At 44.2% G+C, this 26,126-nt stretch overlaps 1 protein-coding gene across 19 annotated transcripts in view; it reads right to left on the reverse strand.

The window, feature by feature from the left end:
• Positions 1-26,126, reverse strand: part of GAS7 (growth arrest specific 7) — a 155,161-nt gene that overhangs the window by 98,120 nt on the left and 30,915 nt on the right. For 4 of the 19 annotated variants that reach the window (XM_044453826.1, XM_044453824.1, XM_044453830.1 and 1 more), the window contains exon 1: positions 230-16,276. The exons of 14 other annotated variants lie outside the window; for them this stretch is intronic. In XM_044453826.1, coding sequence (XP_044309761.1) covers positions 230-262 — 33 coding nt within the window. In that variant the 5' untranslated portion in view covers positions 263-16,276. Of the gene's footprint in view, positions 1-229; positions 16,277-26,126 lie in introns of those variants that run through there. One more of the 19 variants, XM_044453825.1, reaches the window with a different exon arrangement.

A 26,126-nucleotide genomic window follows, 5' to 3' on the forward strand; every position in this document is an offset into this window, starting at 1 on the left:
CACAGTTCTTCCACACAAAAACCTGTCACTCAAGTCTTTCTTCGTTTAACTGGGCTGGGTTCATTTTGTTGCTGCTATCATTAAAATTTGGGTTAGAAAACCTAGCACCTCTTAGAAACCGCACAGGGCTCTTATCAATATACCCAGATCTACAGTCTTTCCTTACCTTCTAGAGAAATAACATTCAAGGATTCCTTAATATATTTTACTTTAAATAATGCCATCTTACCATGGGTGCTTTTGCCAAGTCCTTTGTAGACATTAAGTGCAAACCAGAGCTGCTCAAAGACTTGTTCCCTCTTTGTGAGATGAGCTGGGAAACTACCCAGTGTCTGTTCTGATCTTTGTGTGCAAGTAAAGAGCCAGTGCTCAATGTTAAAACTCAGAGGAAGAACAACCACTGCAAGGGTTGTTCTTTGTGTGTCAACACACTTCAGCACTTCCCTTCACTTGATTTTGTTCTTGGGAAATCAAAGGGGTCCATTCTAGAGGCTTTCCAGATGTGAAGTTTCTGGAAAGCTTTTTCCCTTGCCAGCTTTCAAATGTCTGCGTAGGTGATGGAGAGCACAAAGCGAGGGTCTGTGCCATTGACCAAGTGCTCTCCATACACAGGCAGGACAAACAAGGACTGCTTTGACAAGCTTCTCTTGGTTCAATCCCAAACTGTTTGACCTTCTGTGTCCCTTTTCTGTCTCTCTGAGGAACTCTTTTCCCTGAACCTCTATCAAGTCAACCCTTTGTACGCAGATTGACCTAACTTGCATTCAGCACCGAAAATAAAGCCATTTCAGAAAACACATAGGCACTGCGAGAATGTCAGATCTGGCACATATAGGATGAGCTGTACTTCTTGATGCTGACTTGAAGGGAGGGGGAGGAGCCCTGAGTAATTTTTGCCCCAACAAAGCATGTGCCTCCTCTTTCTGCAGTTTTTCGGGGGTTGTGAACAAGAGCAGAATCTAGACCAGGAACACTGCTTTCTGCCCCCTGTGTGAACTGACTTCATAATTTCATCACATAGCCAGGCTGGTATTATGCTGCTGTGATCCCCAGTTGGTTGGAATCACAATCCTAGAAACACAAAAAGGAGGGTAACAGGAAAGGATGAAAAAAAGCAGTCACAAAAGTAGCAGCTGCACAAAGGGGAATGGAAAGGAGTATTTCAGCCCTGGCAGAATACCCGATTTCATGTGAAAAAGGTTTGGAAGCTAATCGGCTGAGCAACACTTTGGGGAAAGACTGTCAGTTGCTTCACAACTGATTTTATATTTAGCATGCCATCCATTTCATGCAGCTAGGTGCAATAAATAAAATATGTGCATTTGCTCAAGAAAACCATCTTTTTATCATAACCACTCTTTTGTTACAATTCCAACCACATCAGAAGTATATTGCATTACACTGACTGTCCAAACCTTGAACTCGTCATCATCAACAACACCAGGAGGCTGACAATTCCTCACACGTCCAGAGAATGCTAACGATACTATATCGGTAGACCGGTGAAGGAAAACAATAACCTATGGGTAGTTGCAAAGATAATAGCTAGAATATCATAATTTCAGACATTCACAAAATACACACAGTTGTACAACAGTACCTTGTGATTAGTGACAGTCTCCACATTTTAGAAATCTATTGTGAAAGCTATGCTTTTCCAGGCTTTAAACAAGTGACAATCATTCTCTTTCTTCTGGTGTTTTAATGCTTTTAATGTTTTTGTTTTAGATTGCAGTGTAGTGCAAGACACCATTTCTGGTGTTCAACAAGGTATTCTACCTCTTCAATCTTTTTAAGAAAAAAAGTCCATGCCTTTATTGCCAGCTGGGATTGCTGTAAAATTGCTTTCCGATGGTGCTGAAAACTGGCCCCCAGTGAGTTGCTGAATGTGTTGGGGGCCCAGAGCCCACCCTCTTCCTTGTGTTCAGTCCTTAAGCCAGCTACTTGTCCTTTGCAACACTTCCCATGAGAACTATTTTGTGAGGGACAATTTCTCAAATTGCCAAATGTCCTCATGGGTCTGAGAGGTTGCCTGCTCCTGCTTCGAATGGTCTGACATTTGGGCAGAAGAAACAACACAGGCATTTTCTGGATCAAATCAATACACAATCACTTTGTCACCATGCCAATTTTGCCATGTGAAGATACCCAAAACATGATTAAGACTTAATATAAAATAGCCGGTGTTAGTAAGAGCCAGCTTATTTGTTATGGTCGCCATGGGGAACACACTTTAACATCTACTTGGCTGTCACCATACAATGAGTGGTCCGTGTGTACTAGCTAAAAACAAGAGGAATGTGTGTTTATACCATAAAAAAGTCCCAAAGTCCCAAATGAAGTAGTCCCAAATGGCGTACTGTAAAATATTCCGAACATCTAGTGCCTTTCCACTGGAAACTTTAGAACAACTACAAGACAGAGCAGCCCATTTTCTCCCTCCCTACTTAAAAACAGCCGTCCAACATGAAGCAGCTACTTACCAGCAAAAGTGGGTCCTCAACAAAGATAACCAAGAATTGACTCCCTGAACAAATTCTGGTGCTGATTCTATCCCATAACTACTCAAGCAACAGTATCAAGGAAATAAACTGCCATCATATCATCAAGGACACATTTCATTACACATCTTTTAGCCATACAACAAGCAAAAGCAAATATCCCAAATCTACTTTCTTGTAATACAGCAGTGGACATTTTGGGACTTTTCATATGCTTTTGCCCACAATTTCCGTTACCGTAGCCAGCATAGCCAATAGTGAGTGACAACAGTGCTTGCAGGTCGAAACATCTGGAGGGTCACACATTGCCCAACTCTAGTATACTATTTCAGGTGGGAAACTCAAAGGCCAAATCACCAAAAATGTGAGAGCTTTTGAGATCTGCCGAGATTGCCCATCTGCCATTTACAGAAACCAAACAGGTCAGCTTCTGCATATACCTACTCAAACTTGAAGAACCTCTTCAGATATCCTGCTCCAGATGACCCTGCCAAGTGAGGTGAGGCAGAGGCAAGTAAGGAGAAGTAGCATTCAGCTGTGGAATAGCCTCCTGACTGCAGCTGTCAATGCTGGGGTATACATTTGCAAATCTGACACTGTTGGGAGTGGATAAGGAGGGAAAGAAACTGCCCTCTCATTAGGTGTTAACTACACTTAAGAACCCCAGGGTAAGGCCTGCAGGTACTATTGCACCCCTCCCACAAAAGATCCCCACGATGCCACCATGCTATCTGTTCTCCTCACCAGCCAGCTTGATTTTGAGCCAGAATGGTCTCCTTGGCTTGTGCGGCTCCATCCCTCACTGTGCCTTTGTCCACACCCATCATGACTGGGTGGCAACAGGCCTCTGAGTTGGTGGAAGTGGAGAGAGAAAGACCCCTGGCAACTGAGCTCTGCCCACATGAAGGGAGAAAAGTGGAGGAGGCTGAACATGGCAAACCAAAGGGGAGCAAACCAAAGCAAAAGAGGGCAAAAGAAGCGTGTGCCTGTGGCAGGAAGTGGAAAGTCAAGACCAGGAGGGCGGTCTGGAGATTGCTGGCACTCACGAAATAAGAGACAGGTTAGGGGAATTAATTTCTTGACACTCAGAGAGAATTTTGTTCTTTCTGTAGCAAACCAAGCACTGGCTGTTAGCTTGTTTAAGGAAGCTTGGAAGCCTGTAGGGCTATAGGTTGCACTAAGCACCATGTGTGATGCTTTGGATATGGTTTCTGATTTTGACAAGGCAGGCCCAGTTTCAACTCCCTGATCAGTTGTTGAGGCTGATGGGGTCACTAGATTTTAACCTATTCTACCAGGCAAGGCTGTTAAGATTACCTGCCCAGCTCCTTGGAGGATACAAATGCAAGGAGGCAAGTAAAATAAAAAGGGGTTATCAATTTGAGTTAACCTATGCCGTTGTTATTTTGTTCTAGCAAAACTTGAAAATATGAAGACAGTTTCTCAGGCCAGAGGGGACTCAACTGGACTTGCAGAGGTAAAAAGCATGCCCTTGCTCTGATCTCTCAAAGCCTGCCCACCTTCTTTGATGCACCTTCTGTCCCCAGGGTGCCAATCATCCACTTGCTTTCCTCTATCCTAGTCTTTACCAAAATAAAAAAGAAAATCCCATACCTTGCAAAAAGTAAGTTTGAATTGTCATAGTTATGAAAAGTGAGTGAACCATAAAGATGGTTGCCTAAATTTTCTCTGGCCCGGAGTTTTTGACATGGGATTCTAGTTCTTCCTAGGAAGGACAACATTTTTAGCTTAGCTCTTCATAAGAAAGTCAACACAAACAACAACAAAAATCTCCCTTTGTAAAGGTAAAATACATCTTTCTACACAACCATTGCTTTACTGGGTTTGACCGGCGAACCCATGGTGATGACTGGCACGGCATATGCTGAATCCTCAAATTAATGTTGCCCACGGAAACAGCTTCACATGACTTCCTGATCCATCCGGAGAAGGATGCCCCTCCATGATGAAAGTTCAAGCCTTGCTCAACAGAGAAAAAACCACTTCTCATTTAGACTCAGCAGGAAGCTCCCATTAGAAAAGAGGGGACCTAGAAAGGAAACATCTGTGCATTCAGGACCGTAATTCCTGCAAAGGGAGCATATTTTCTGGAACGTCCAGATTGAAAAAGTTTCATAGAGTCTGAATCAAAGGCTACAAGCAAACCTATAAGGTCAAAATTCTATAGGCCTCCTATGGCAGTATCTCCCCTCAAGAAGCACTCTCTTGCGAATAGCCAGAACAGCTAGTCTGATGGCCTTTTCACATGTTATGTGCTGTATAAGTTATGGTGTTTTTAAAAATGCAACACCTACAATTGTAAGCATGAGTGGAACAGGTGTTTGGAACACATACATCATTCTGATACATTTATCAGAGAGCTGGGATTGCTTGTAGCTCCCTGTTGAGTGCCTGCCCTATAGCAGATTCAGCGTAGGTTCCATATAAACCGTAAAACAGCCTGCACAGACCAACCGAGTATGCACGGGACCATGGGAAAAGGAACACTTGCCACGTGTGCAGGTTTTTCGTAGCGGGCTCTATCACATCTCCGATTTGAAAGAACTATTTTCACTTATGCTCATTAGCGAGTGAGAATGGGGCAAGGGATACATGTCACGATGTGCTGGTAAACACTGTGCTTATAAACATCGTCCGGTCACTACTGCCACAGCAGAAGACACTGGACCAGCTGTTCAAAACCTCAGACCTAGGGTTCAAATAGCTCTAGGCAGTCAAGCCCCTTTCCCTGGCCCCCTCCCCTTTCCCTTGACCACCAATCATTTGATTGGTTTGGGTCAATGCCTCTGTTAAGGCTTAACTGCTTTAAAGTTAATATATATTGAATGTGGGGTATTTTGTGCCCTGAAATTTTGCCTTTGGCCCCATTAACTACTGAAATGCAGCTTTCCTGCAATGGAAGTTGACCCTCAGGCTGAAAGAAGATCAAGATTCCTGGCCTAAACAAATTACAGACCTTTGTTTTTGTAGTTTAGTATGATGTGCAAAGCCGGACCTTTCCCCTGGACCATACTGCTTCCCTAACAATAATCAAATAACAAACCATGGCTTATTTCTCTGGCTTTGTAGTAGAGGCAAGGCACAGAGTGGCTGGGTGCAGACAATACAACAAGCCATGGTAGTTTTATGCTCCTGTTGGTCTATCATGTTGTCTGAGCCCAGTAGTGGCGTTTCACCATGGTAAAACAATGTTCTTTATAAACAACGATGAGAAACAATGGTTAGTTTTGTGGTTTCCCCTTATCACCATGGCTTGTCATATTGTCTACACTCAGGATCACGGTTTCCATGGTTCTGGTACACAACTACCACGGAAACCCTGGAAAGAGTAGCAACTCCAGCCATCCAGGCTCTATGTGTGGGCCAATGAGGAAAAGATAAACAACATAGGTAGGGAGTGATGCACCTTGGGATCGAATTTCAGGCATAGTGGCTGATGGGATATGTGCCAACATGGGAGGAAAGGAAGGCTAGAAACCACAATAATGCAGAAATCACTTGATTTCCATGCAGAGTTGCTTGCTGCACTGTGTGAAAACAGCCACTGACTTTGCACATTGAAGTAAACAAAGCACAGTCCACAGAAATTATTTTAATATGTAAACCAGGTAAACCTCTTCATCACCTGGTTACTCATTTCTACATAGTTCCATGTATCCATGAAATCTATAAAATGACCCAATGTATAAAATTGTTTCCATCTGCAGTTGCAGAGGAGGGAGAAAAAATTCCAACCACAAACACAAAGGGAGAACAGAGTAAGTAAACTCCTACACTGCATGGCATGCTGCAAGAGGAAGCCAGTTTGCATGACTATACTGAAAAACTGTCAACTTAACTAATTTCCATTTTATTTTTAAAGTAGCAATACCAGAAACGTGGAGGAAGGAGTACTGCAGACTATGAGTGTGCGATCGAATCCGTTGGATTTCATTTGGTGAACAAACAAACAAACAATACTTCTGAATCAAAATGGATGCTGTGATCTATCACTCAAAGCCAAGGCTCCACCTTGCTGGACAAAGCAAAAACTGCAGTTGCCGCTCCTGCACCTCTCAAGCCTCCAACTCCTGGCCAGCATTTATCTCAAGCAGTACGTTTTGCTGGGTGCTGCTGCCTGAAGGCATGGTGAACACCTTCAGCAGCAGTGTCCGTTGTTCTCCATAGCCCGAGCTTCTGCAGAGCAAAAGAGGGGGCCAGTTTGTCCCTGTGTGGTCCCTTGATGTCATACATGCGCTTTCTGGTGAACCTCAGGATTGCATGACCATTTTGGTGGGGCTGACAGCTCAGAATCTGAGGATGCAGGGGAAGCAGCCTCTTCTGGCAGGGCAGGCAGCTCAGACTCTGATGATGAGATGAGTGTTGAAATGGTCCCAATTCAGGTGCAGTCCAAGGCGCTGCATACCATTTGTGCCTGCTATGGGAGAGATTAGTTCAAAAGCAGCCGAAGGGCCCAGTCAACCCACCCATGAGAACAGGGAAGAGCAACGTCTTGAGGGAGGGGGAGTCTATTGGATGGGGAACTCCAGCCTCCTAAGGAGCTGGACCTGATAATCCGCCAACACAGCCGCAGGGTGGTCCGACTGGGGTCTCTGAGGGACAAGCACAGGCAGCCTGTTTCCACAACGCTCCTCCCTGCAGGGTCAGACACAGAAGGATCCATAAGGAAAGCTCTGGGTGAAGCATGTCAGAGAGGGTTCAGCGTCTGTGCATACGTGGAGACTTGTAAGTAAAATAAAGACTTTTGGCAAATAAGTGCTGGTGAGACTATTAGACTGGGAGAAAGAAGCAAGGCTTACACCGCTCAGCTGCACAGCTGCCACACAATCCTCCAGTCTTCCTCCTGAAGCTGAAGCTGGCAAGCCCCTGGATAACTCGCATCCACCTCGGAGCCTTCAAAGTCGGGAGAAGCTTGGCCACTCGCCAGGGGATGGCACCACACTCACTGGGGCACGCAGGTTTGCACGAGCCTGTTCAAAGCTGCTGTGACCTTCCGTCTGAGGAGTGCTGAAGCCATGCCTTCTCCCTCCCGGGGCACAGAACGTTCTGCATTGATATCACACACTTAAGGGACCCCAGAGAGAGAAGACGACAGAGAGCGAAACTAGGATCGCAGCGTGCAAGAAGGGCAACGTACCTGCTTGGGCGGTGCACCTATGCCGTGCTTTGGGCGGCAAAGCAGTGATGGCAGGGAGTGAGCGGAGGAGGTGAGGCCGATGGGATGGGCACGTCTCGGTTCATTCACTGGCAGTGGCGGCAGCAAAGGCAGCCCACCCTCCAACAACATGTGAACTCAGCGCTGCCACGCAGTGAACACTGTGCATGAATATTCATGTCATTTCCTCACCTCAGGAGGTTACAGATGCGAACTGTGCCAGGGAGCTGGGCATTGCCCTGGACTGTCCAGCTCACTCTTGACGCCTGGCCAGCAGGCATGTTAACGGGACCCTGCACAATATCATGGCTGCAGCCAAGAGAGGACAGACAGCGGAGAAAGCATTAATCAGGGATAGGGAGCGGGGCGAATATCAGGGTGAGACAGAACCTCCTCTTTCCCCACCACCCTCAATTTTCATATAGCTGAAATTTTAGTTCTTCCTGCATCTTTTTTAGAACATTTGGTTTCCATGGCATCAGATATACTGTGTGAGATTGGGCTTATATTTAGAAACTGGAACAAGGATCATGTGAGCACCCAAATAGATATGCTCATGTTGTTATAGCAACCAACAACTTCTATCTACGATTACTCAAATCAAGATATATTTTTTCCAGTTTGTAAGAGAATTCACTGTTAAGCAAAGATGCCCCACCAAAGAAATCTCATCATTTCAGGGAGTGGACCAAACCTGGGACTGATATTCCTATTTTTAATATTCAAGACTAGCAACAGAGAGTAAAGCATGGCATTGCTGCAGCCCTTATGACTGGGTGCCGTTCAGCGGTGGTACTGCTGGTGAGAACCCAGGAGAAGTAAACATGACAGGGCAGCTTGGCCCCTGATGACCCTTTCAAGAGTCACTCGACCAAATGAATGGGGACGTGCCAAGCTGGCCTGTGTACGCCACTCTTGCTACTATGGCATTGGCAGGACCCCTCTCTGAAGGGCTTTGTTGCCCTCTGCAGCACTGCAGAATGGGCCTCTTGTGTTCGCAGCAGTCCTTGCACTGTGGGAGTCACAAGGCAGAGACCGGGCCAGCTGCAAAGGGAAAGCAGCCTCTCAGGCTTGCCTCACACTGTCAGGGCGCCCACAGCACAAGCTACAGAGACCACGTCCAAGCTCACTAAACCAGGGGCATTCAACTAGATGTAGGTCTGGAGAACTGTAATGTGTGGTCTTTGGTCCAGTGGCCCTCTTCAACAGCTCAACAGGCACTGAAGTATATGCACGCTGATCACAAGGGCACTTGTTCTCCATCCCAAAGCTTTCAAAGCACCTCCTTCACGCTTGCCAGCCCTTCTGGAATTCCAATCCACGGAGGCGTCTCCCTGCTTCCAGTTCTTGGTATGCATCTGCAGCCCTCTCCTCAGGACTCTTCCAGGTTATCATCACTTCATTTTCATTTCTTACCCACACTGGCTCAAGGCATTTTGTTGGCTGAAGCGTCCCCACTGGAGCAAACTCTTGCAAAGCCCTTCCTGCACCATTCAGCCCTGCAATTCCAGCATTCTACCCCATGGTCATGGTGCCACCTGAAGCAGGTCACGGTACCCTGCTGCATGGAAGGACAGGGCCTGTCCTGGTGGAATCCAGCACAGCAGCAGCCCATGCCATGCAATGTATCGAGAGGATCTGCAGGACCTGCAAGCATGTCCTGTTCTGCAGTTTGTTTGTTTGTTTAATTTCCTAAGGATTGCATACTGCTCTGTATCCCCATAGAGAGATTTGGAGCAGTGGACAATAAAGATAAAACAATGCCCATAAAACCATGACTGGTTAGATCAGGAAGGCTTCCTGGGAAAAGAAAAAGACTCCTGGAGGCACCAAAATCAGTAAGATGCGGGGCAGGGAGTTCTAGGGAAATGGACCCACTGTGCTGAAGGCTCTTCTCTGGATGCCTTCTTATCAGGCCACAGGTCCATGTGGAACCACCAGGAGCAGGCCATCCGATGTCCTCAATGACCAGGCAAGTTGGTAAGAGAGGAGCTCATGGACTCAAGGCGTTTAGGGTTTTATGCACTAGTAGCAAAAACAGCCTGGAGCTAATAGGTGTCCATGCATCCACCTCAGCAAAGAGGAGCCCTGCTGAACAGGAGAAGCTCCTGACAAAAGCCCAGTTTCTGCATTCTGCGCCACCTCCAAGCCTTAAGGGGTAGCCTCACAGACTGCACATTGCAGGAGGGCTCGGTGTCCAATGTGTGTGAGTGGCCAATGTTTGTGGCAGCCTTCCCCCTCAACTTCAGCCACTACATAGCTCTGTAGTGTGCAGGGAGTGCGGAGAACAGAGGTTAAAGGAAGTCAGCCCCTCTGCTACAAGCCCCACTCTTCTGCTATGGAGGATTCCCGGGAATATTCATCTGTAGCCCTTTTTCAAAGAGACTGGGCAGCAAGAGTACGGAATATGGTGTACGTCTCAAGACTTACAAATGCTGTAAGACTAACAGAACAAAAGTTTTGACTGTGCAATGGTCTGTACAATGGTACTCAATAGTAATGTCCATATTAAGGTCCACATTAAGGTACAGTAATCTACTTTATTGGATATCTTGTTACATGGAAAGAGAAAATACAGATTATTATATGATATTGAGATAGATTAGATAGGTTTGGAATATTGAGAATCAAAATACAAAATTAAATATGTATTATTGATATTTTTCATAATTTCCTTATTTGAATCTATCTTTATTTTGAAAAAGAAATTAATAAAAACATATTGAAAAGCAAGGCTTATAGAAGGATAACATATCCCACACATAGACTGGAACTCTAGCACCCTTCTAGCTAGAAAATAAGGACTTAACTCTAACTTTACTGTCAGCAAATTACAACCTGAGAAGGGGTTCTTTGGCAGATAACCCATTGCTTACTTGTCCTTCACATACACAAAACATCCTTCTCCACAACACTCCCTCCTCCTCTTTTATCTTACAGGCAAACTCTTCCCATTTTCTCCCCCTTTTTATTTAATTTGTGCCAAGACTCAACAGGCCTCAATCCGGGAGTCAGTTCTTCAATACCAGGGCTAAGCCCTGAAATGGAGAATTAAAAGTACCCCAGAATATGTGCCACTTGCCTTTCCCTGACCACCAAACAACTGCAGGAGCATGTTACTTCTGAGCGTATTTTCATCCCAGCATATAAGGGCTAAACCCACAGGTCTTTCCTTTCCCTCCCTCCAACTTCCCTGCTCCAGTAGCCCAGCTCCCAAAATTAATATTTCTTCAAAAATAACCAAACCATCATGCACTTAACTACTGCAGTGGACAAAGGCACTTTCATTGTTAAATGTTTGTCTTTGATTATATGTATTTGCTGATAAATCAGGAAAGCTGGCAGAAGCCTAAACAAGCCACTTTCGTCTATGAACTTCTCCTACCATCCATTTTGCCCCATACTCAGTAAGCGTAGAAAAGCCATGAAAAAAGCCAATAGTAAAAGCACTTGATTTGCATTTAGCACTGCGAAGTAAAGAGAAATTCAGAGGCAGAAACCAGCATTTGGATTCAGAAGAAATGATTTGCCTCTCTGTGTTAGTCTCCCTGACTTCCAGTTCTATTATCAACTATTACGTTTTTTTATATCACTACAGTAAATAAAGAATCAAGGAAAGAGAGGTTTATATACAACTTTGCTAAGCAGTGCCTTTGTGATGCCTGTTGAGTTTTAACTGACCAGGCCTGCAACAGAAAACAAGAAGCCTGACGCAGCCTTCTCCAGATGGATTTCCTCCAGAGGTTTTGGAGCACAGCTCACATCAGTCCCAGTCAGCATAATCAATAGCCAGCTGTGATAGGAGCAGGTAGTCAAAAACATCTGGAAGGTATTAGGTTGGGGAACACTGACTTAACACTTGTTAAAATCTGTGTCTCAATATGGCTCTGAAAAGGGGACAGAATCGGGAGAGAAGAAACAAAGATGGCAAGGAAGTATCGCTGTGTGATGTGAGAAGAGAAAATCACAGGGCATCATGGCAGCTGCATTCTCCAAGCTATTTTCAGCTCATGCAGGTGTGATGAAAGTAAGCTGGAGCCTTCCCACCCTTGCCTGACCCCCTGGTTCACCACAAAACTCAGGTTCTGAAGTGAGAATCTGAAAATAATAATTGGGCAATGCTTATCAAGTTAAGCTCTACAACCATCCCAGGCTACATGGAACGGAAGTATCAGGTCACAAACCTATGGCCACATATTAGTGCGCAGGGCCCATTGAATATATTTTCCAAGTAAAAAGGCAGAGGACCAAACTGCCTTGAAATACTGCCTGCCAGACTGTGAAACTGATTTCCACATGGAATTCCAAACCTACCTATGTTTGATAGGGTTAATAATTCTGAATAATTCTTTTTCTGCATTTAATATGAACCTTGACTGCATAAGCAAAAAACATATAAGGAATCTGTCCAGGGATTATTCATGGAAGGCAACTGATCATGAAAACAAGCCAAGTGTGTTATACCAGCTCCGACAGGTGGAGAAGGCAAAGTGGAAGCACTGTCAATTTTCAGTGTTTTTTGGCTTTGGTTCAACTTCCATAAATGCAATGTTGAAGTTTGCAGAAAGCAGCAGTAGAAAATTCACAGAAGTCAGCAAAAGTTCAGAAACAACAAGGGCTATTTTTATATCTCGGTGAGGAAAAGTTTAATGTGATTACCCTTCAGATGCCAAAAATGATTCCTAGGAGATCAACAGATGTGAAGGTTTTGTCAGAAATCCAGAAAATGGGTTGTGAGATGCTCTCTGTCCTTTAGCTCAGTCTTTTCCCGCAGCCCATGTGTCAGACCTTAACTCCCATCAAGCCCAGCCAGTCTGGCCTTGCCATCTGGGGATGCTTACTGTTGCAGGCCAATGCATCCGGAGGGCACCAAGTTGGGGAAAGGTGATTTAGTTCCTTTGAAATAACAAGGGCAGCAGCAACAATAGCAATTAGAAGGAAGTGTCCTCACATTGTGGTTTTAAGTAATTTAACATTGCCTAATGCCACTGAAATCTGAGCAGGGCTCCACTGGTTCTCATATACTGGCATACTTTTCATCTCAACAACGTAATTAGGCATAAATATACAACCCACAATAAAAACATCCTCTGAAAAACAGATCAAGCCCCAGGCTTCTAAGCCCCCTGAATGCCTTTGATGAGGTAATCCAGCAGGGGCTGGGGCCCAGGGACCCCCCACTCTTGCTGAACCCTTTCTCAGACACAGATCAGGCCCTCTTTGTCAGCCTCCCCCCGGTATGTGATTCAGTTTGGTCCAGTGCTGCAAGTTCACTGCACAAGCCACACAAATTACTGCTGCACTTGCATCGGTCCACCACTAGGTAAGGAAAAGGATACCCTTCCAACTCCTTGTTACATCACATCCTTCAAGATGAAGCCATAGCTGCTGACCCATAAGGGAGATCAGCATTTGCTAATGGAAATTTCTCTTCTCTTTTATACTGTACTGAGGGCTGTACCTAAAACGAAAGTCCTAGATAAAACACCCGCTTTCGATGTGTGAAAAATAAGGTTGACAGTGTTTCCTGACCACAGCATGTTCTAAAAATACTCCAACATAAACTCCCCAAAAGGATACAGGGACATCCTGAAAATATTAGTGCCATATTTCAGCATTATCTTTGATGATCTCTCAGTGTGAGTTGATTGAAATCACTAAGGCAAATAGAATTCATTTAAATAACTACTTTAAATCAAGTTACATATTTTGAAACTAATGCATTTCCTGAACAAGTATGCATATTAACTGGATCCTATAGCAAGCAAAGCCACATACGGTAAATGCCGGATGTTTTGAGAGCTGCAAGGGAGCAATCGTGGGCAGTGGCGGCCAGCAGGCACCCACGGGTGGGGCAGCGGGTGATGAGCAGCAAGTGGGTGCACAAGAGCACCCCAGGCGGTGAGTGGTGAGTCGCACAATAAACTCGAAGAGCTGCATGCAGCTCCTGGGCCTCAGTTTAGCCACCCCTGGTCAAAGCTGTGACACCAGAGTAAGATGCACCCACCATCTTTAGGACTCAAGGTTGTATCCACAGAGGAGAAGGATTTCTCTAGTGGTGATGGAGGAAGAGAAACTTTCGAAGAGCAACTACTGGGCAGCAGCAGCAGTAACTGAAGGCGACACTGGTGGACAATGGCAATGATGCCCAAGCTAGCTAACTCTGGCTGGTATTACGCAGGAGTAAACCACTTCTGAATTGTCTTACCTTCAAAACCCTATGATGAAATAATACAAAATTAAACAAGAAATAGTGCTAGAAGATGAGACTCTCGGGTCAAAATGCACCCAACTTGCTACAAGGGAAGAGAGAGGGACAAGTATGGATATTGTCATTAGAGATACACTCAATCAAAGGGAAAGGAAGTTTAGTGGCTGGCATGCACAGAGGCAAAAATAAAGTCCAGAGCCGCACAATGCATATGGTTGGAATGCGGCAAGTATGAGTCAAGGCAAACTGGCAACCAAAAGCAAGAAAAAGAATATTTAAATATTGCAATACTTGGTGTGAGTGAACTAAATTGGACCGGACTGGGATATATTTGGTATTCTGGAAATGACAAATGCAGAAGAAATAGAGTTGCTCTTTTTCCGAGGCAAGATGTAGCAGAGGCAGTAAGTGGCTGTAATGCCAAGTCCCACTGAATCATATCAAACAGAATTCTTGCAAAACCTATCAACATAATTGAAGTCTATGCTCCAACAACAGATGCTGAAGAGAAGAAATCAAAAACTTTCACGCAGGTATCCAAGAAAACACTGACAGCAAGACAAGAGATGCTAATCATCATAGACGACTGAAGCATCAAAATAGGAAACTAAGCAGAACCCCGTGCCGTGGCGGAATCTGGTCCAGGTGTCAGCAACAGAGCACAGAACTACTCAGAGTATTCTGTGAAGCCAACAATCTGTTTATTGAGGAAATGCATATTTCTGGTAACTGATCTGACACTTGTATACATGAACATTGGCACACAGCCAGTATGGAAATCAAATAGACTATGTAATTGGAAGTAGAAGGTGAAGAAATTGTATTCTCACTGTCAAAAGAAGACCTGGAGCAGAGTCTGGTACTGACAATACCCACTTAGTATCACAAACCAGTGCCAAGCACAACTTATATAACATTCCTGAGCAATGTAAAGTCCACATAAAGAATAGATTTGCAGTACTGAACTCGACTGACTATAAGCCAGAAGGACTGTATAATGAAACCAGAGACATTGTTAGGGGGAAAAGAACAATTTCAGCAGAAAAAAGAAAAAAAAAACCATAAATGAATGACAGAGTAAGACAATTGCTAAAGGCAGGCAAGAAGCAAAAGCAAAAGGTGAGAGAAATATGGTCAGATTACTAAATGCAACTTTTCAGTATCAACCATGAGCAGTCAAAAAGAACGGTTACAGTGACCAGAGCAAATGAACAGAAGACAAGAAAAGTTAAATAAGAGACCTCTTCCAGAAGATCCAAGAAATCAAGGGGAAATTCAAACTTTTATTGTGAATACTAAAAGACCAGCAGGGGAAAAGACTATCTGACCAGGAGGAAATAAAGAGGAATAAAGAGAAGACAGACACAATATAGAGGAGAACTATACGGAAGAAGAAAAAAACCATGACAGACAACTTCAACAGAAATCTTATGAGGAAGAACTTGAAATATTGGTAAGTGAAGTGAAAGCTGCCTGAAAGCACTTAAAAGGAATAAAGCATCCATGGCATCAGTTGAACTATTGCAAGCTGCATAACATTGGAAATCCTTAAAAAATCCAACAAATATGGAAAACTGCACCAAGGCCTTAAACTGTGTGGATCAGAAGCTAAGGACCTGAAAGAAATGGGTGTGCCTTAGCACTTGATCATCCTGATGAATAACCTGGAACATGGAAAAGATGCTACTGTTAGGACAAAATATAGGGAATGGTTTCCTCTAGTCAGAGGTATCAGACAAGGATGTATCTTAACACCTGGCTGTTTAATCTGTACGCAGATCATCTCATTAGAAAAGCTGATTTGGGATCAGAGGAAGTAGTAGTGCAAATCTGCAGGACAAACCGCAACAATTTAAGTTATGCAGATGATACAATATTCTTGAAAGCAGCAATAAACTTATTCATTATGAAAGTGAAAGAAGTGCAAAAGAAGGATTGTAACTGAACATTAAAAAACAACAAAACAAAACTCATGACTACGGAAGAATTGCACGAGTTTACTGTCAATAATGAAGAAACTGAAATCATTAAAGATTTCCCATACCTTGGCTCAGTCATTAATTCAAATCAAGACTGCAAGCAAGAAATCAAAAGAAGACTGAGACTTAGAAGGACATCAGTGAAGGAAGTAAAACAGATCATCAAGATAATTGAATATAAAGATGTCTCACTGGAGATGAAGCCCAAGATAATCCACGCTATTTTAATCCTGATCCTGTGTATGATGTGGCAAAGCTGGACAGTCAAGAAAGCTGGTAGGAAGAAACCCAACACCTTTGAAACATGGTGCTGAAGGAGAGCTTTGCCAATACTCTGGACCAACAGCAAGATGAACAAGTGGGTTCTGGCTCAAGTCAAACCAGGACTTTCCCTGAAAGCAAAAACAGACAAAACTGAAGCTTTTGTACTTGGGGCACATCTTGAGAAGGCAAAACCCACTGGAGAAGACCATCTTGCTAGGGAAAGCCAAAGGCAGAAGAGGAAGAGGGCGGCTAACAATGAGATGGACTGACTCCATAGAGGAAGCTGCAGCCTTGGTTTGCAGCATTTGAGCACGGCTGTGAAGGACACGACATTTGGAGGGATCTCATTCTTGGGGTTGCCAGGTCAGAGGTGACTTGTTGCCACGGAGCAATACCACTGACGAGAGGCAGATTTCTGCTTATCTCTGCATGCATGCAAGGAAATTAAGCAAAATCACTTTTTTGAAAGATACGAGCTCAATCCTAAGACTACTCATTTGGACTTGGACAAAAGAGACATGTACTTCCAATTACACTGGTGTGGCACGGTGGGTAGTATGGACTAGGAGCCCAGGATATTCAGGTTTTAGTCCCCATTCAGCCATGAAGCTCACTGGGTAACTTTAGGCTAATCTTTCACACTCAGCCTAACCTACCTCACAGGTCTGTTGTGAATATAAAATGGAGTGGAAGGCTATGCAAGCAGCCATGGTTTTCTTGCAAAGAGGGAGAAAGGCAGGGTATCAATGCAATGTGGTGGTGGTGACCTGCACTGCAGATTCACATTTCTTTCTTTCTTAGCATTTACTCCACCTCATCATCAGCCTAAATGGTATGAGAGAGGCTCACAATATGAAGTCATAAGGATTTATTATTTACAGCTGAGCCAACTGAAGAGATCCGGTAGCTGAATGGCATTAAGCAAGGCAACATCACATACATTCAGCTGGATTGTCATACCTCTGATGACTTGTTGGTCCCCAGGTGGAAAGGGAGCTTCACAGTAACAAAGCACGTGACTAAAACTTCAAGTCTCTATCCCCGTACCTGGGACTAAGCCCTGTGAATGCAGAGAAACTTACTTCTCAGTAGACATGCATAGGATTGTGCTGTTATTTTTCCAGTTTTCCACTGGAAATGAAAGTTTACACAAATAAAAATCAAATGTATCCATATGTCTTATGATACCTTGATTCTCTTGCTTTATATAAGTTAAGCATCTTGGAAGCAAGCTAAGGGACATATGATATGGCTTACAGGCACATTCAGTCTGTTGAAGGATCTCTCTCCCCCGCCCAACTCCCTCCCCCATGCCCCATCTATAATAATGGAAATGTTTGTCTAATGCGAAGGACACACAATTCACATGAGTACTGGGACTGCATATGCTCAATCCTGGATCAATACCAAAACTGCAGCTCCAGCTGCCAAAATTAACTAACTAACTCTCTCTCTCTCTCTCTCTCTCTCTCTCTCTCTCTCTCTCTCTCTCTCTCTCACACACACACACACACACACACACACACAGAGCGAGAGCGAGAGCGAGAGCGAGAGCGAGAGAATAAATTACTTTCTCATACCTTTGGGAAGATATCTAAGCTCTGTTCTTAACAACCTGCAGAATCTCCAGGCCCCAATCTCATTCCTTCATATCTGTCTTGTATACATTTTGACATGGATTTTAATTTTTCAAATACTGTAAATTATTAGCACTGCAGGGCTACGTGCTCTCAAGAGAGGGCATATTTTATTTCTCAAGCACGGACACAGTAAAAAGTGCTGTTTGTTCGGCTACTGTAATGTTACACTAGCATCTTGTATGAGGTTAGAGTGAAACTTCCTCAACTTTGAAGGGTAGCGGGAAGCAAAACAGAAGTTCTGCTGCAAAGTAAGTTACCAAACGCAAAAGTGAATGCAAAAGGATGTAATTCAGAGGGCAAAACTGCCACTCAGAGAGGCAAAACGGACAAGTCTCAGGGAGTTCTCAATCAACATTTTGATTCCATATATTGATGAGAAGCCTCTAGTCATTTTGATTGCTCGTGTTGTGGGACAATCATGACCCATTTCAGTAAGGAATGGATAGTCTTTTTTAAAAAGCTTTTCAAACCTACAATAGTGACATCTGGACCTGAATTTGCAGCATGAAGACAAGATTTGGGTGGGAATAGATTTCTATCCCTGCAGAATTTCCCTGACGGCAGTCTTGGACACTGAAGCTCAATGGGCCAAAATAACTCCTCCTTAGGCTTAGATAAATTGTGGAGACTTAGAGGGGAGATATAGTTTATAAAAAAAATGGAAGAAAGGGGAAGATGGCTATCAATAAGATGTATGAAATTATGCACTGTATGGGGAAAATAAACAGAAAGCTTTTTCCTGCTCCTACAGTATTAGAACCCATCATCATCCAATGAAATGGATGGGAGATTCGGACATCACAGATGGAAGTACTTTTTGGCAGCACAAAGCTGAGCTATGGAATTGGTTGCCACAAGCTGTGGTGATGGCCGCCAACTTAGATGGCTTTAGAAAGGGAGTAAGACAAATCCATGGAGGGCAAGGCTTGTAACCACTACTAGCCCTGGTGGCTAGCTAAGCTACTTCCAGGTTCAGAGGCAGTAAGCTTGTCAATACCAGTTGCTAAAGAACAACCGTGGGAAGGTGCCATTGCCTTCATGTTCCCTTTGTGGGCCTTCCAGAGACATGAGAGCCAGTGTGGTGCAGTGGTTAAGAGCCTGGGACTGGGACTCAGACGACCTGGGTTCTAGTCCCCGCTCAGCCATGGAGCCAACTGGGTGACTTTGGGCCAGTCACAGACTCTCAGTCCAGCCTACCTCACAGGGTTGTTGTTGTGGGGATAAGATGGAGGAGGAGATGTAAGCTGCCTTGAGCCCTTTGTAGGAAAAAGGCAGGATATAAATCGAAAAATAAATAAATAAAATAAAATAAAATGCGGCTGGCCACTGCAGAAAAGGGCGTGCTGGAGAAGGTAAGTTTCTGGTCTGACTGAACAGGGCTCTTATAGTCATATGGCTGAGCTTTGCTAATCAGATTTCAAATTGGTATAATGACACCTCTGCAAAGACACACCCCAGACCAGCTGGAAGGAGTGGGACTACTGGAAGCACGTGGGTGGTTGTTGCCACATGAAGCTGCTGGCCCTATTGGCACCTTCATGCAAGGGGGCACTCCCACCCCTCTGTGAGCTGGGTCATGGGAGGCTGATCCGCAGAGGTTTGGTTTGTGAGCAGAGGGGTCCTGCTATGGAAATATATACTGTCTGAAATCCAGATGTGGCATGCAAAACCAATCATTATCTAGGCTTTATTGTCAGTCTGTGTTTATTTAAGCTTAAATGTGTTCTTTCCAGCTTATATAAAATATCCCTGATAACAATTCAGCCACAAAAATTCAGAAAACAATTTAACCGTTCCCTTAAATTGATGCCTGCCTCCCAGTTCTGAAATGGTGTAGATTGACATGCCTTCTTTATAGCAAGGAGTTAAGCTAGATGACCTTTTAGCCTGTAACAGTGAATCCCTGAGCGTATCCTGCAAGTGGATACTTTGGGAGGTTATTGACTAGTATATTCTTCCATTGCAAATAGCATAGGTAAATGTGATGCACTATTTCGGGCACTATACATCCTCTGAATATATGCATTGCACCAACACTGGAAAACCCTCTTTACTCCTAGAGGCCATTGCTGGAAACAATAAAAATAATAAAATAAAATAAAGAACCTGGTGAATTAGGTTAAGCTGAGAGTCTTAATTGGCCTATAGCCACCCAAGTGAGCTTCATAGCCAAGCAGGGACTAAATCCCGGAATCTCCTGAATCCAAGTCCAACAGTGTAACTCCCTATATACTACACTGGCGTCCATGACTGACCCTTGGCCTGCCTGTTTGTTTCTTCACTGCAGCACAGTATGTTGTGACTTCTGAGTTGACCTAAGAAAGGTACTGCCCTAACAGCATTTGGAACAGTTCTATCCTACCTATACTTCGGCTTTCCTCTCCCTAAAGGTCACTTCAGACAGTTGCATCATGCTTCAAGAAGCCTTGCGAATATGGAACATTAGTCAGGACACATTACCTAGATAAAATCTCGTCACACCTGTTTGCAGTGCCTTAATACAGCTCATCTGCTCTAGTGGAGAAGCATCTCGCTTGTTTTCAGGAAGAAGAGTGGGTGAATAGAGGAGATAACTAAGAAAACTTGCTCCAGACAAAAAATAAGAGCCCTCTTTTCCCCTCTGTCTCAAGCAACGTTTGTGGTTAGAATCTCAAAGAAATGAAGACATTACTTGTACACACCACAGTACACTGAAACGAATGTGTGGAAGTTGGATGTAGCAGCAAGCACACTCACTGGGTGGCCACCACAGACAAGTCACCCTGTGTCACAGTCTACCCGATGTAACAGAGTTCTGACGAGGATGAGGATTTTGGGATGGGCAGAAAGTTAACAAACATTTCCTAAGACTCTGAAAATGACTGGATGGTTTTCAAGGGTTACCACATGAGAGAGAAACTGCTTTGTGCTAAGACATTCCTTAATTTAAATAGTTAGGCCCAGGAATTGCATGTGGATTTGTTTTACTTTAAACAAAAAGTTTTGCTTTGTTTAAAGATACAAGCCCACAAGAGGGTGGCCCTATATTCTGAATTAACTATTGTACTGGCACAATCCTTATATGGGAGATTACAGACATCATACATATAACAACTGAAGAGATGTTTCCACTATTTTTGAACAGTCTACCTAGAGAGCACTGAGCAAGACAGGTGACCTTTATTTTTTAAAAAATCATTTGGCAACTGAATAAAAACTGGCTCCAAAACAAGATCTCAAGAACATACATACCCTATAATATAATTGGTCTGATCTTCTTTGATAGGAATACCCACAAACTTAAAGACTGGGTGAACAAGCATCAGTACTATCCCTGGAATATACATATCCTATGCATGTCTACTGAGAAGTCTCAAAATTTAGCTTATTCCCCAGAACATGTGTACAGAACTGCAGCCTGTACACACTTCCTGCAATTTCTTGACCACAACTTCTTCTCTCTCGGTTTTCAAAGCTACAGTAAGGGCACAAGGAGCTGGTGCAGTGACAATAAAGATGGAACCTAGAAAGAAAGCAGAAACAATCCTCTGCAGAATAAGGGAAGCTCTCAAGTTTTATTAATAATTTCCATGTAAACAAAAACAACTAGATTCTCAGAAATACTAAATACTGCAGCCATGGAGCTGCACTACAGACAACAGGCAGGCTACAAAAGGAAACTAAAGAGGTCAGAAAAATGGGCAGGAAATAACAACATGAGATTCATCTTGGAAAAATGCAGCTGGGGGGTGGCGGGAATCAGCCCAACAGAACTATTCCGTGGAAGGGAGGTCCTTGGGAAAAGAAACCAGTTATAGTATTTAAAATCCATCCATTCCTGCAGCTGGACAGCATGTGTCCCTGCACCAAAAGGAGTGTGCAATCCTGTAAGCAGACATGAGAAAGGCATCACGTAGGAAAGAATCCCACTTTAGCTCCCATATTTTCACAGTCAATCGCATGGTAAATTTAATTTGCTGGGACCAAGAAGCAAAAAGAGAACTCTGTGAAATAATACCAAAGTGCGTTTCAAACGATACGCATGGTAATAAAGCTTTCTCACAATAATCTGTGACTCACCCCAGGGGTGAGGTGAGGGATACCACAAGCAGCTCTCCTCTATGTGAAAAACAAAATACATTGCTGCTGTAGGTGAGTCTCCGAACTCAGTAAAATTTCCCCAGTATGGCCAGCCTTGCACTTCCTACGCATGAAAAGCTGGCATGCCAGGAATTCACAGTCAAGGGTGGCACAATCACATTGCATCTTTGTGCAGCACCCAGGTGAACACTGCACCTTTGGGAGGGTTGCTTGTTTCAAAACATACAGCATCAATCCCACATGCTTTTACAAAAGAAATGAGCCCTCGATACCTATCTGTCGTGGTCCAGCTTGGTATTGTATCTCTTCAGGTTTCCACCTCATTCCACAGAGAGAATGTATGTAGAATAGCTCCGGCTCCTCGGCCTGCTTTTCCCCCTTCTTCTGCCCCATAAACTCTCAGAGTATAGGAGAACCAGATCCTTAACAAGTTCTGACCACTCTCCTCAAAGCCCAAATAAAGCCCTAAAGGACCTTTCCTCTAGCGTTCATACACCGCAAGAAAGCAAGCCTTGCAATCACTTTGGGCAGTGTGGGGCACTATCCTGCTTACTCAGAACACCTTGATTTCTTAATTCTTTCTTCACCATCCTTTCCCTGTGAAGAAAGGACAGCTGTGGAAGAAGAGTTGCTTCAACTCTCACGTACCCTCGCAGGCCTACTGAGAACCCGGCCGGCCTCACAGCAGAGTCCACAGCATTTTCTGGGTCAAACCAGATATTCAGCAGAGACTCAAGTTCAGCCCTGGATTTGTGATTAAATGTCTAGAAAGCAGCAGGGCAAAGGCAATTTGGAAAGGAGGAACCAAAGGTGCTTAATCCCTCTCATCTCCCTCACTCACATCTTTTCACCCAACCTGACAGACATCTGAGAATGGAGGTAGAAGGAGGCTTGTTGAAGGGGGATGTGGCAGGCAAGGGAAAGGAAGACCTCCTCCCTATTGTTTCTGCCTCCGGATTACCATCGCCCCACACCATTCCTTCAATGCCCAGGTCTCCTACCACACATCTAGTTCGGTCCGAAATCCACTTAGCTGGGTAAATCAACACATGGCAGACTGTTTTCTATCACTGCACCCCGTATACCCCCCACCTTTTCTCCAAGAAACCCAAGGCAATGTTTCTGAGCCTCTTCCTCTCCATCGGATCCTCACAACAATCCTGTGAGGTAGGTTAGGCTAAGAATCAGTGACTGGGCCAAACGAGCACATCTGAAATGTAGAACATATGTTAACAGCTTCATGACCCGAGTTACTAAGTTGTGATTTTTATAAATATAAACTTAATAAAAATGCTCCCAGCGTGCAAAGTATGAAGCTTTAGTGTCTTTTAAGTCCCAGTGAAAAGCAGCAGGAAGCCTTGAGACCTTGGAAGCTGATGCCACTAGGGATGTTAGAGGAATCCACAGGGGAGTTCAGATTTCTATGAAATTCCACAGTAGACTGTCTTTGCCATGGCTGATTCTGCAGACTTGCAGAGCCTTTTAAAAAAAGCCTTTGGGGGGATTTACACGGATGTGGCTTGGCACAAGCCTGCAGATGAACTAATGTGGGGAAAGGGTATATTAGCAAACAGGAACAAAATTCTCATACCTCCCTAAAAAGATCTGATTCCATCAATGAGCATTGAAGGGTCAGTCCCTCTCTAGCTGCTAGCGCTTAGTTCTGAAGTGTCTATGAGAGAAAGGAGGCTTCCTTTGCTTAAATACCTGTATTGTAAAAGATTTTAGCAGTGAATCTGAGCAGCTTTACCTTTAAGCTTCACTCCCTACCTCTCTGAGCCAGCTACGTAATTTGTAAAAACAAGGCAACTGTACATATTAAAATGAGCACCTGAATGGTCACTTTGACCTCCTTTTGCAGGAGTGAGAGAGTATGGGAATAAGATTTGAACAGAGTGTCGAATTGCATTCAACATAATAATAATAAACTGAAAACTTCATCCAAAGAGGATGTTTGGAGCACAGCACATTTCCCTATGGATTGTCCTTTGTGTCATGCGCAGACAGCAGATCAGGCTTGCCCTTTTCTGCAAACCGTGGGATGTCTGAAATCCCTAACAGCTGCTGCTAACATGTGGCTTCCCTTCTATCTTAGCCCTAGCCTCATGCCAGGGACCAGAGCATTATCTGTCCTACAGGCATGCGATTTCAACTCCCATGACAATCCCATCCATGTCCCACAATGCTCTGCCCACTATATTTGATTAGTCAGAGTCAAAGCCCACCCCTTGCCAAACTTTTGGAGTAAGCCATGAAACCACACGCAAAAAGACAAGCAAACGAAGTGCCACCCACTTACCTGATGGGACGGCATTATTAATAAAGCACTACCAGTGGATCTTGGGGATCCGAACAAGGCACAAAGGATGAAAGGAGTCTCTCAGAGCCATTTAAGCATTAGATGTGTTTTAAACACCCAGCATCCTGATCATGCAGAAGATGGGTACAAATAAGGCGAACTTTAGACATCACATTCTGCCCAACCCAGTGCTTCCAGAGGCAGAGGGGCATATAAGAAAAACAGGAGCAAGGGCGAGAAGGAGGATTAGCAATGTAAAAAATGCAGGTACACAAAACTTGTGTGCATGAAGTGGGGCGAGGGGTGGGCAGCTGCAACATAGCTGACAATGAGAAATCACTTCAAGAGATCAGGACAGTTTGAAAGATGAGCAATCCATGGTAGAAACAGCCGTGGAAATTCAAAGTGCCCCAATTTCACAGGCAGCCAGCAGTCACTACTTTGCAAATGGCGTCTCTCCCATTGTAAGGCCCTGACCCTGGCAGTCACTGGGTGAATGCAAAGCTAAGGTAGAATGGTAAAAATAATGAAGAGTAGGCAGGGCTTTGATGTCGGTACCATTATAGCACTCCAGGACAGACTTTCACATCAGGTTCTGAGCTCTTGCCTCTGAGTTAAGAGTTTCCTCTCCGTGTTTTAGGTCTGTCGAGGTTCCAGAGAACATACAATGTCCTGCGACCCCAAAGACAGTCAGTGAGTGTGTATAATTGGCGTTCCTGCTACAGCCACCTTGTCCGGTGTTTGCTAAGGGTTTTCAGTGGCCATCTCAGGACATGCACAGGCTCTGCTGTCAAAGTCTGGAATCCCAAGCATCTTAAGTGCCCTCAATTTTATTTATAACTCTCATGGCTATGAGAAATGCTGGATTTTCAAAAGGTTCAGAAGATGGTTCTGTCACTGTGCCACTGTTCTGCATGCCTCCTTTTCCCATGCATACTTTTCACCATGGCCCCGAGAATTTTTTTTAAATCTATTTAGGACACAATCCTATGGCCTCCCAACACTGTTGGGGTGGGGCATAGGAATATCCAGAGCCCCAGCAGCTAGCTCCTTCAATCCTGAAGCAGGACGCTGGACAGGGAGCCCCCACCCCACCTCATTGCAACTGGTGTGGAAAGAACTGCACCAGCTGCCTCTCTGAGGCCAGAAACCTGCCCCGGGGAAGGCTGCAAAGGTGTGTGTGGGGGGCGGGGAGGGAGGAAGCTGAGCCTGATGGTTTATACCATATTCAAATGGTATCCAGCCTCCTTCCTTCCCCCACCACAGAGCTTCCTCTAGACAACCAAAAGCGGTCACTGAGATGAAATGCAGGGCAGGAGGTGTGAAGCAGTGGAAATCTCCACCATCTCACTTCACACCCTGCACTGAATGCACAGAAGCCTCCATATTTGGAAGCTTCTGTGCATCAAGGTGGAGGATATTTGATTATGCCCACCAAGAATTTAGCAGAGGCGACTCTAATTAGTTTTCCTAGTTTCATCTAGAGGAGAATTTTATTCACTTTGGCAATGGGGACCTATAATAGTAACCATGGCTCGTCTAGTGATTCTGGCAAGTTAATTATCAACTAACAACCTGAATCATTTAAAGTCAGAACAGGATCGATTTTGGGGAGGAAAATTCTGCAAAATGTTGGGATACATGGAAATTTCAAATCTAAATGCTGTACACCTCTTGACCATTTTGTCACTGCTGTTCCTCATGGTGTCAGATATCAATAAGCCAGTGTAAACTGTCAAACACTGTCAACAATAGCTGTCCAGCGTGAAACGTTTTCACTTTAGCAGCTGTCAAATACTGCATCACACTAAACAGCCTGGCATGTAAACTGCAGCCAGGCATCATATACTGAAATAAAGATGGTCAGTGCTTTGAACAGTCAAGTAACTATTCAGTATATATAATCATCACTTGTAGTTTAGAGGGGGGAAATGCTGGGAGCAGGTTTCCTTCAGCTCCAGTGGACATTTCTCCAT

The sequence above is a fragment of the Varanus komodoensis genome, unplaced genomic scaffold, assembly GCF_004798865.1.
Source record: "Varanus komodoensis strain SLA01 unplaced genomic scaffold, ASM479886v1 scaffold7_1, whole genome shotgun sequence".
Taxonomy (NCBI): Eukaryota; Metazoa; Chordata; class Lepidosauria; order Squamata; family Varanidae; genus Varanus; species Varanus komodoensis.